This window comes from Balaenoptera ricei, chromosome 8 (genome assembly GCF_028023285.1).
Source record: "Balaenoptera ricei isolate mBalRic1 chromosome 8, mBalRic1.hap2, whole genome shotgun sequence".
NCBI classification, from domain to species: domain Eukaryota; kingdom Metazoa; phylum Chordata; class Mammalia; order Artiodactyla; family Balaenopteridae; genus Balaenoptera; species Balaenoptera ricei.
In genome coordinates this window covers 19,428,639-19,440,925 of record NC_082646.1, presented here as the reverse complement: position 1 = coordinate 19,440,925, position 12,287 = coordinate 19,428,639, and the positions used below count along the sequence as shown (strand labels likewise).

General features: G+C 37.3%; 1 protein-coding gene across 5 annotated transcripts in view; it reads left to right on the top strand.

Moving 5' to 3' along the window:
• The window catches only part of EXPH5 (exophilin 5), a 74,010-nt gene extending 61,723 nt beyond the window's left edge, over positions 1-12,287 (top strand). For all 5 annotated transcript variants that reach the window (XM_059930398.1, XM_059930396.1, XM_059930397.1 and 2 more), the window contains 2 exons: positions 572-707; positions 3,965-12,287. In XM_059930398.1, coding sequence (XP_059786381.1) covers positions 572-707; positions 3,965-9,345 — 5,517 coding nt within the window. In that variant the 3' untranslated portion in view covers positions 9,346-12,287. The remainder of the gene's footprint in view (positions 1-571; positions 708-3,964) is intronic.

Sequence of the window (12,287 nt, the reverse complement as noted above, 5' to 3'; positions counted from 1 at the left end):
CAAAGGTTTAAAAAAAATTATAAGGTCATGCTTTTCAGCGCTTTTTTTTCAGAATGATTAATCAGTTCCTTATGTGTATCTGGGAGGTTCTACCATTCTACATGATTTCCGTGGATAGAAATACTTTTTTTCCCTAAATCCATCAAGTTTACAAATCTTAAGATCTACCGCAAGTTTCAGCTAACCGCGTCTTGAGAGAAAATAGGTACAGTGTTAAGAAATCTAAAATTACAGCCACTGGGGCCAGAGAGACAACATTCTCCACTCAAGAGAGGTCAATTTCTTTCTTATTTTCCAGGAACCTCCTTAAGATTTTTGTAGTGCTATGTAAATTTGTAGGAATCTTTTGCAGGGAAAGGCTCATACTAAAAGGAATTAATGTAGGTATGGAGAATTTTGTGATCACTTGCAAACTGCAAAAACAACAAAACATTACAACTAGAGAAATAAATGTTAGGAAAATTTATTTGCTGTCCTTAGACTAGGACTTTGAAGCTTGGGACATTTTTGTGGGAACATGTTGGCTGGGGAAGGTCCGTAAATAATATTACATTTTCTATTTTAAAATTAGCAGTCAAAAATATACAATTCACCTCTGGAAAATCAACCCATTGACAGTGCATTTGTCCCCAAGCCAGCAGGCATGAGGGAGGGAAGTAGCATGCCTCCGTGGGATGTTTCACTGATAGAGGATGAGTTTTTCCAAGGTAAGTCTATGCATTGAATTGCCTTTGGAATTCCCAGTACTAAAGGAAAGCAAATAATAATTACAGTCTGTATTAAAGTGCTCAAAATGTATCAAACCCTGTACTTTATTTTTGAAGTCTCTCTTGTTTACCTTACCTGAAGAGGATGTGGTTACATGCTATCAACACAAATATTAAAGAATCTTTTTTTTTAAATTAATTAATTAATTTATTTATTTTTTGCTGTGTTGGGTCTTTGTTGCTCTGTGCACGCTTTCTCTAGTTGCGGTGAGCGGGGGCTACTCTTCGTTGCGGTGCGCGGGCTTCTCATCGCGGTGGCTTCTCTTGTTGCGGAGTACGGGCTCTAGGCGTGCGGGCTTCAGTAGCTGTGGCTCGCGGGCTCTAGAGCACAGGCTCAGTAGTTGTGGCGCATGGGCTTAGTTGCTCCGCGGCATGTGGGATCTTCTCAGGCCAGGGCTCGAACCCTTGTGCCCTGCCTTGGCAGGCAGATTCCTAACCACTGTGCCACCAGGGAAGTCCCTAAAGAATCTTATATTTAAATATAATCTAAGCAAATATTCTTGGATCAGGGCCTGATAAATCTATGGAATGGTAATAATGTTTAATATTTAAACTCAGGTAAAAAGGAAAAATATGTCTTTAGGAAATATATCTATAAAGTTTACTGTCCTTAATAGACTTTTATTGTTCCTGATTAGGACCTAAATGCACTGTGATGAAATCTGATTGTTGTTAAACAATTAACCTTGTACAATAGATAACAATAAAGACTAAAACAGGTTCCAAAAGTACTATATACACATGGACCTTATTATACAAGCATAGCTCACCTTGACATAGTTTATTCTATATAAAATAAGCCTAGCCATTTGAAAAGTGAAGTCTGAAATCATTCACTAGCTTCACCTTGAGGAACTAAATTCAATTTGCAAGGGCAATGATGTCACCTCAGCCCTATAGTTAGGACAGGTGGTGTGGTCATTGAGAGACATCCAGCTGGTTGGTTAACTCCTTTCAGTAAGATGGTTACTGGCAGAGAACTTGCTTCAGAGAAAAGAGACCCAGAGGAAAACTTCTGTTCCAAAACAAAGGTTTTGCTAGTAGAGGAGAACTACTTTTTATGAAGTGAAAAAAAAAAATGACTTGACCTCTCTGAAAATAAAAAGGAGAAGCAGAACAGGAATTTTTTTGACCTCAAGAGTAGTGAGTCAAATAGCAGTATTAATTTGGGAATCAAAGTGACTTTGAATAATTTAAAATCCTGTGATACTGATGTTAAGAGTGGTTATCTCTGGGAAGTAGGACTCCAGGTGATTTTATGTCTTTTCTTATACTTTCCTGTATTTACCATATATTGCTTTTGTAGTCAGCAAAAGACTTTATTTAAGGAGGAAGAAAAAACTATGAACAGCTTGAAAGGGAGAACAGAAATCAACAGATTTCATTATAATTTGCTTTAAAGACAGACTTATGTAGTTTTCTTTTCTTTTTGCCCTGCCTTATATTTTGGCATTGCTTGATTATTTTATTTGTGGATGTAGGAAATAAATTATTTCAGGGACAGGAGAAAAATAACTTTTTTCATTAAAACATTGATGAATGTTTTCCCTGAAGAATTCCTTAGTTACAGATCTTTAATGCTCAAGACTAGTTCTTTTGCTGGCTATGCGAACTTAATAGTACCAACTTACAAATAAAGTAGCGTATGGAAAATTCAGAGCAGATATCAAAAACCCCTTCAGCACCTGACCTAACATAATTGGTATATTATAAGTACGTCTCACGTACATTCACTCAGATACCGATATACCTCACTTTCCCTGTCATTGAAGAGTTAAAATTACAATTTTTAATGACAAATAATTTTAAGTAACCAAAGAGAGTGCACCATTTTATGTAACTCAGAAGGATAGATTTCTGTAAACCAAAAAGTTCTTCAGCAATTTAAATAATCCCATAACTTATTTCTCATGTCAGATTTTATTTTTTTAATGAACATTTCTTCAAAAAATACACAATCTACTCATATTTATTGTAACATGAATATGATAAAATATATCTATTACAAGGTGGGTCTTAGAGCATCTTAAAAGCTTAAAAGATAAGGATTCTATTTAAATTCTAACAGGTTTTTATTGAGGAAAAGATGTTGAATATGATTCAATAAACAGTTCAAGGAAATACCAATCAGCTGAAAATATCCTGTGACTTTTCTGAGATCACAGAGACTGTGGTCCTAGTAAGCATGAGCCCTGGGTCTTGGGTTGGCCCAGGTCCTCAGAATTACAGGGAGGTCACTGGGGCCTGACTTAGACACCACTCTCTGGCCTTCTTACTGAGAGAAAAGTAAACATTGTTTGCCAACAGCAACTTCACATCCTTGTAACATTATGAGCTCATAGTGAAATCATCTTTAGTTCATTAAAAGAAAAAATGAAAAGTGAACTTTTATGGCACAGTGGTTGCGTGTGTGGACTCAGGAGACAGGCTGCCTGGATCCACTTACTAGCTTGTGTCACCTAGGCAACTTAATCTCTTCGTGCCTCAGTTTCCTCTTTATAAAATGAGAATAGTAACAGTACCAAACTTACAAGGTTATATGAGGATTTAATGAGTTAATCTATTTAGTGCTTAGAACTGTACCTGACAGACACATAGAAAGTGTTATATGTTATGAGTGCTAATGGGCCATAATTTTTCCAGGAAAAGCAATCTACCATTAGCATATCACTTAACAAAATTTTATAGAACTTAAAATTTTATATATTGCTCAAATCCATCCAAATAAGTATGTTAATAAATTGGGTGCTAAACTTTTGGCAGTAATGTGCAACTAAGTACAACTAAGAACTCACATGTTATTTACAGACTTTCATATCTTTTACAATCCCCTGAGGTAAACATAATTGGAAACATTATAGCTACCTAGTGACACAAAAGATTCACTAGAAACCATGATTAAAATTTACTGTTAGGGGAAAAAAATGTGGCTTTTATGTTCTTAAGGCATTTTTGAAGGTCAACTTTGAAAATGTGTGATTTGAAAAAGTGTGAAAATGAAAAAGAAACTTCCATTACAGGCTTGTAAAAGTCAAACTATCTTAAAGACATAATCAAAATTAATGTCATAACATTTATGGTGATATGATCTAAAAATTATACGGGATTATGTTTCTTCAAGCGGGGCCTTCAACAACTCAAAATATTATTAGACTGTAAAATCTTATGCAAAAAAATGATGCATATTCTCCTTTAAGTTTTAGATGATTTGGATGGAAAACTGGCTCAGGAACAGTCTCCAAGCTCATCGAATTCCAGAACACCTCTCAACTATGGATCAAGAACACAGTTCAGTCGTTTTTACTCCAGTGGGAATAAACACCGTAATATCACAGCAAGGCACAAAAATTGCTGTAATGAAACTTCTAATATGTCTATCTATGACATCTTAAGACCAGGGACCCCTAAGGAAGGTTTTAAAACCTTTTCTCCTAGAACAAGGACAATCTGTGATATGTACAAGACACGGGAACCCAGAGTCTTAAAAGAAGATAATGTGCAAAAGAATATTTTTGGTTGTACTTCTCTGTATTTTGACAGCAGACAACGATCAGCCTCACCAGCTACAGGGTATTTCACAGCAAGAAGCTTACCTTTTTCAGCCACAACTCAGAACAATACTGGATTTATACCACCAAGCCACCAACAGAGCCCAAAAAGAACTCCTTTATCATCTATCATATGGAATAGATCAGATTCCTCTAGAGATAGGCAGAACCAGGAAGAGTTCCTGAGGACACCATCACCAATGGAAGTTGACCCTGCTGACCAGTATATGTATCCCAGGTGTTTTCAGGAGGATAGGAGATATGAATTTTACCATTCACAGAGTGTTTCCCAAAGTGTTGATTTAAATGCCCCCATGAATAATGCAATGAGTCCTGACCCATTTGAGAACTCAGAGAATATGCCGTTCTACCATGAAGATAACCCATTTCCTAGGTCTTTCCTTAGCAATACCTTTGGATGGAGCAGGGAACAGAGATTTGGACAAAGTCCTTTTTGGGGCCAACAGGAAGAACATTCTTCCTGGTCTGACTTTCATCAAAACAGGAAACCATTCACTTCTTCTGACAGAGATTTTGAAATGATCTCCACTGAAGCAAATAGTGCATTTTTATCTGGTCATGGTCATAGTGTTCCTTCTCAACACTGGGGACCATTTTCTCCTAGGTACAGAACAAATATTTCCAGAAACCAAGAGAAGCCACATCCCTCACAGTTTGATTCTCAGGCATCCACACTGGAGAGCATGGAGGTGTCACAAGTTAATAGGAACCAGTCTACTCATTTCAGCGCACCACATGTTTGCTCCATGTCTGGTTCAAGCTATCACATCAAATCTGGTGGGTTAGAATGTCTACAGGACAGTTCTCCTATGGAACTACATATAAACAGAGAACCTTACCCATTTGGAATTGCTCAAACTCTAGCATCCTCATTCAAAACTACCTTCCCACAGATTCCTGATGACAGAGGGAATCCTCAGAGTCCCAGCTTTCAGAATCCCACAGTCACTTTGCAGAAAATTAAGCCTGCTTCTCTTCCAAACAGAAACTATACAGAAATCACTGGGACCAACAGTGATTCAGTTGATTCTCCATCTCTGACTGAAAGCCAACCCAATATCTTGGTCACAGAAGTGAATAATGAGAAAGACTTGAATGGAACTGTTTTGGAAAAAGACAAACAACTAAACAAGATAGACCAGACAAACATGACAGGTGAAATACCCCAACTTGTTTCACAGACTGTAATTTCTAACCCTTTACCTGATTTTCAAAACCTCCTCTCCCAGGACTCAGCCAAGAGCAACAGATTTGTTTTTAATGCATCTATGACAATAAGTTCAAAAAGTTTGCCTGGAGTCATTTCCAGGAGAGATATCTCCAAAATTCATAAAGCCAATGAACTAAAAAAAGATAAGAGTTATACTGGGAACAGAAAACTTGGCTCAGCAACTTCCCTTCCTTTCATTCAGGAAAGCAGAACAACATCACCTTTTCTCAGCCCAAATGAAGGTTGTCACCAGGAATTAACAGAAAGAAATAAAGATATTTCAAGCATTATTAAAAATAACCACGGGAGTCCTGAACGTACTGATAATCAAAATGTACAGTCTCCAGAAAAGCCTGCTGTTTTAGATACCAAGGAAGAACAATGTACCACAACTTATTCTACCAACTGTAGCAAGCCACCTGCCGACCACAATATGCCATGTGATTCTTTAGATCTGTCATCAGGTACACTACCAGATTCCTCACCATCAAATGATTCTTGCCTTGATGCTCTGGTGATTCCTTCTCCTACAGGGTTCTCCTGGAAATGTCCTTCAAGCAAAGATCTGTCTCTGGGAGAAAGAGAAGAAAAAGACAATGATTGCAAGAACCAAAATAGTCAATTTTCCCTAAGCCACTCAGAAAACCAAAAGAGTAATGTTTATTGTATGCGTGTACATAATGAAGTGGGTGATGTTGTCAAATGCCATTCACATCCTCCTTTCAGGGATGGAAAGGGAAAAGGAAAAATAAGACGACGTATATCCTATACCGAAAAATTAAGCAAAACGGAAAGTAGATCAATACCTACAAGTGACAGCAGTAACCTCATTGAGGGAACTGAAAGCAATTCCAAGCCTCCTGAGCTTCACACAATTTACTGTACCTTACCAAGAAAATCAGCTAGTTTTCTCATCAATAACAGGAAGTCTGAAAGTAAGATAATGCCTTCTTCGTTTAGGAATGAGCCACTTGCATTCCAAATCAAAAATGATGTGGAAGATCCAGTAGGGAAGTACACATCAAACAAATTCAGTCCCAGTTCTTGTGAGTCAGAGAGCAAATGTTCCAGAGTAGTTTCAGACTCAGTCTCAGTACCACCTGAAGCCACAGAGGGGATGACAAATATGACAAACATTGGATCTGCTTCTGTTAGAAAAGGACCACTTCAAGTCCTCATCAAGAGGGCTGTGTCATGTCCCTCAGGGGTGCCATATGCCTCAACTGGAAGAGATGAAAGAGAAGAAGGTTTAGTCTCAGGTACAGATGCTTCTACTATAACAGTAAAGCCTTGGGAGAGACTCATTAACCCTCTGGGAAGTGACTCATCTGTTCGGGAGTGTTCTTTAAGCAACAGACACCACCAGAAGGAATACTTTCAAGAATGCACTGAAAAGAATGGTAGAATTTCTGCCTCCAGGACAGGTATGTTTTCCCATCCAAATGAACACCCTTTACCTTTTTCTGCAGATTTGTCAGGCAAAGAAAGTGGGAAAACATTACATAAATTTAAGACTACTAGTATGTTTTCTGTTTCTGGTGATGAAGATAATGTGAAATGTCTTGAGGTGATTTCAATATATTATACTCTACCAAGGAAACACAGCAAAAAATTCTGTAACCTTCTTCAAAAGTATACACAAAATATCGATTCACTTACAGAATCAACTAAAGTGGGGACTAAAACATCTCCTAATGCTTTAGAAAAAGACAAAGTAAATTGTTCTACACAAGAGCAGTCAGGAACACCTTCATCTAAAGATCTAAAGATGCAGGTCAGCTCTGCTCAGGAGAACAGCCATCTTTCTCACACCACTGAAAATATGACTGGTTTACAATTACCGAGTTTTGGGTCCTCAGAACCTACATTACAGGAAGTTGCTTCTATTGAAGCAGATGTTTCTCTTCATAAAGGAGAACCTAAATCTAGAGAGATTTCCCCACACAACTTAGCTAAAACACCTTTATGTGATTCACAAAGTGAAAAAGAGAAAGGGAAAAAATTGCGAAGTGAAACCCTGTATACTTCACCAATGCTTCAGGAAAAAAAAGTTACAAGAGAGAAATCTGAAAATTGTCAGCAATCCATTAAATCAGGTAACAGTGATTTTTCTAACCTCCCAGCCAATTCAGAAGAGAATGTTGAAAATTCCCAAATCATTAGAAGTTCTGGGGAGTGTACAAGTAGTGCTATAGCCATTACAGCTACTGGAAGTCTTCAGAAAGATATAACAGGCATAGCTATAGATGATAGCTCCAATGGATTGCAGCCTGGGGAAGTAAGAGGGGAAATTAGAAAAGATTTCCCAAAAAACCCTGATAAACCACTTTCTGACTCAGAAAGCCAAGTCTTTGCTCTTACTCCAGCCTTGCATAAACTACAGCTTGATGAGAAGACTTGTTCAAGTGAACAAGATTTAGACAGTTTGCAGTCTGAACCCAGAGAACTACCTCAAAGAAGTCAGGAGGTAAATATGACAGAGAGCAAGGCTAAAGATGAGATGCAGGAGTTGGCATGGAATCAACCTTCACTTCCTGAAGGAAGTAATAAAAGTAAAAAAAGCTTGGATGACCTAGAAAAAGGGAAAAACAGATCTTCAGTTAAACACAGATTGGCAGTTATGTCCAAAGCAAGCAGAAAATTTCCAGCTGAAGATTTATACCCCAGAAGACATGTAACTATCTTTCCTCAAAGTGGGAACAGTTCTGGCTTTAGCACCTTATCCCTTGGCACACCAGAGTGCAACCCACACTCCCCTGTGCCTACTTTAAAGTCCACAGAGTCCACAGATGAAAGCAGGTTAAGTAATGATGGAGTAAATGTGGAGAAATCCGAGGACCCTCTCCAGGTTACTGCAGTAACCAACAGAGAAACTTCTACACACTTAAGCAATCAGAAGTCTAACAACATTTCACAGCCATATCAAAACGAGTTTAAAAAAATCTCAGAATCACAACTAAAGTATGAGAATTCTAAGGATGTGACAGTAGCTCAGATTTTGGAAAGAGAGTCAGAAGCCCTGGCCCAACCCTCATTGATCAGCCTCAGGGAAGCAGACTTCCCTGACCATCGGAGGGGGCTGAACCCTCCTTTTCAATTGGAGCCTGCAGAGAAATCTACAGTAAGCATGCCACTGGCCAGTTTTCAGCAACAACAAAGGAGTGCTTCATCTCTGGAGTGGGAACCTGAGCCACACCCCTATTGTTTAAAGAGTTTAAAAAGCATCAATGTGCACCGTGCTCTACTACAAAAAAGTCACCCTCCAAAAGTCAGAGAGCGTCATTTTTCTGAAAGTACTTCTATTGACAATGCCCTGAGTCAACGGACCCTTGGGAATGAATTCTCTAACAACAGTGGGTACAGTCGAAGATTCAAATCTTTTTCTGAACTTCCCTCCTGTGATGAAAATGAAAGTTGGGCTTTGTACAACAGCAGGCCAAAAATGGGTCCTAGGTCTGCAACATCTATATCCAGACCTATTGACTATGGGATATTTGGGAAAGAACAACAACTGGCTTTCTTGGCGAATGTAAAGAGGTCACTCACACAAGGAAGATTATGGAAACCAAGTTTTCTTAAGAACCCTGGCTTCCTGAAAGATGATGTAGTTAACACTGCTAACCCAACAGAGTCATCAAGTTCTAATTCTCCTAGTAATCAGATGCCAGAAGGTGGCTTATCTCTAAGTGCACCACTTAATATCTATGAAGATGATCCAGTAGACTCGGATTGTGACACAGACACAACCACGGATGACGAATACTACCTGGATGAAAATGACAAAGAGTCAGAACTGTGAGGCTTTTTCTATAAAATGTATAACCTTTTCACCAAAAGTTTGTAATGTAAATAAAGTGCAAATATGTATGTCTACGGAAAGGACAGATATTAGAAAAAAAAATCTAGTCTGGGCAGTTCCTGCTCTGAAATAATCCAAATTCTCTTTTTTTCCCCCTCCACACCCTATATATAGACTTCCTGAATTCTAGAGCAATGAATTCTTGTTTAGAGGGATTCTCTGCTGTTTTCTTCCTCTGTATATATCCTTGGCCTGCTGCCACTCAGCCCAAACTTAATCTCTAATTCACTGTCCAGTTTTGGTTTTCTGCTCTATTTTCCCCCTAACTTTCTTATACCTTTCACGGTGATTTACAAATTTAATATCCCAGCACAACAGCAAAACTCTGTCTTGCCTCTTCCATGCCTTATATTCATGGCATTAAATAAAATGTAGGGTGATAACAATGGAGTAAGTATTATTATCCTGTCTGACTCATCAACATTTAGGAGGTTTAGAGTTTGGGTTTTGGGGTTTTTTTTTCTTTTGAACAAAGATAAGGGGATTTCTATAAGGACATCCTGTTTTATCCATAGTGGAGCCAGGGAGACACATATTTGAAGTGCTTGTTGAGATAATAGGTGAAGAGGTGAATCCCTAGTAAGCCAAAGAACGTTAGTACTCCTAGGAATTCCTTTGAAATAGTTTCTAGGATGGTACAGAGGCTGGCTTAGCCACAAAATTTCTGCTTAGGAAGGGAACATAACTGAGGGGTAGAGATAAGCAGACATCCCTTCATGAGACTGACATCCTTACTGCAGCTCTCTCAGCAACTGTTCCTTTTTTTTTCCATTTCTCCAGAACCATCCATTTAAAAATTTTCTTTATTTGCAGGATAGAACACTTTTTTCCATGTGAGACATTTTAGTTGCAAGTGGTAGCCTTGGTCAAGTCCCTAAAGTACTACCAAGTCAGATCTGACACCTTGGGGTTCACAGGCTTCTTTGCCAGATCATTTACCAAACCCTTGGAAATTAGAAGGCAGAGCTTCTAAGGGTTCGTCACTATGATTCCTTCAATAATTTATCTAGACTAAATAACTTGTCACACCCACTGATAACTTGGTTTTCCTAACTCTTTATTTGCCATGTGGAACTTTTGGGGTTTTCTCTCCTCCTAATCAGCGTAAAGACCAATAAATAGGTGGCAGTGAAGCTAATCTGCTAGAACTACAGAAATCATGCCATCCTGGATCTTAGTACTGTGAGGGTCAACATGAATGGATTTCATCTTGTTTGGTTTATATTTGCTTCCTGGCCTCATTTTAGTTTCCATTTTTCTCACCTAGTCTATTTCATCCATATAAATTAAGGATAATGGTAGGTGTTGGGGAAGTATACAGAAATTTGGAACTGATAGCAATGCAAGAAAGGACTATATAATTATTATCCTCCTAACCATTGCCTTGCCTAGAAGCAAAATGCCAGAGCTAGTTTTCATTGTTCCCATGAAACTCAAAACTAAGGAAAATGAGGTAATTACATGAAAGCTATTTCTTCAATCTATAAATTGTCTTAAACTTCAAGCTCTGGCCAATCCTGACCTCAAAGAGACTGATAGTAGAATTCTAAATCAACTGTTCTAAACATTTCCATTCAAATTTGTATGGTGAAGAATAAATAACAGTTTATTCTTTGTTTCATGTATGTTTGTAAATTCTACCTTCCTTTTTCTATTTATCTGATTATTTAAATAAAATTCATAAACCATGACCTATGTTTTCTATTTAATTTTAAAATATTTGCAGTTAATATTTTAATATTAAGATTCTTGGTTTTTTAAATGATCATTTACCAATCTATTTTGGTAAATATTCTGAGTCTACACATATGTTACAAAAGGTGAGATGAAGTTAGCTTATTTTTCACTGAATTTAGCCTATATCAACAGGTAAGTTAAGATCAGGCTAAACAACTACTTCGGGACCCTGATTCTCTGTACTAGAATCTACCATCTGAATTCAAAGGTCATTGATGGCCAATGCTCACTTGCACTATTGGTAATGTTTGCTTGTTGGTCTGGCTCAAAAATCAAGCAAACAGAAAATTCATGAAAATAGCACCTTCTATAATTTTATACCTTTATAAAACACTTCGTTAAAGAAGTATAGCAGATGTCTATGTATTTTAACATACAAACTGCTTTTTAATATTCATTTTTGGTATAGCTGTAGTAATTTATAATAGTCATTTTTATACTCATAACTCGTTTTCTAAAATATATAATCATGATTAAAGTAAATAGTCACATAAATGGAGTAAATAATGAGGGAATCAATACTAATAAGTACCTGGTAAATTATTAACTTGTTTAAATAATAGACTTCTATAGCCATAAATTTTACATGTAAAGTCCATTTAAAATAGGACTTAATGAGATTATTTTAATTTTTAGAGACTTCCCTCTAAATAATTTACCCCCTTTTATTGTAAATACATCGCTGTTAATAAAACTCCAACTGCTACTAACAAGGTTTTGGCTGATGATAGGCTAATAAGAGCTGCTTTGTGTAGAAGGTACATGTGTGCCTGTACTTGAGGTGGTGAAATAAAGTCCACTTACATTATGGTAAAGCTAGGTATCAAACTGGAATATCCACACCTCCATAAAAGTAATATACTCCATTGAATGCCAGAGGGTTAAAGAGGCCTTATGGCTAAGAGTTTATTGTTAATAATAGTAATAATGCTTCAGAATAACCCATTTAAATGTACAGTGTAAATATGTAAATATTTTACTTTGAGGCTCTTTGTGACTGGCACTTCTGTGTTTCTGAAACATGTAATAAGCCTTAAGCACTTTTGTTTAAAATGTTGTCAAATAATCCTTTTATGTACTTGTTCTCAAACCTGTTCTCTAGATATGAAATGTGTTACAAGACAAGGTACAAATTTGAAACAATG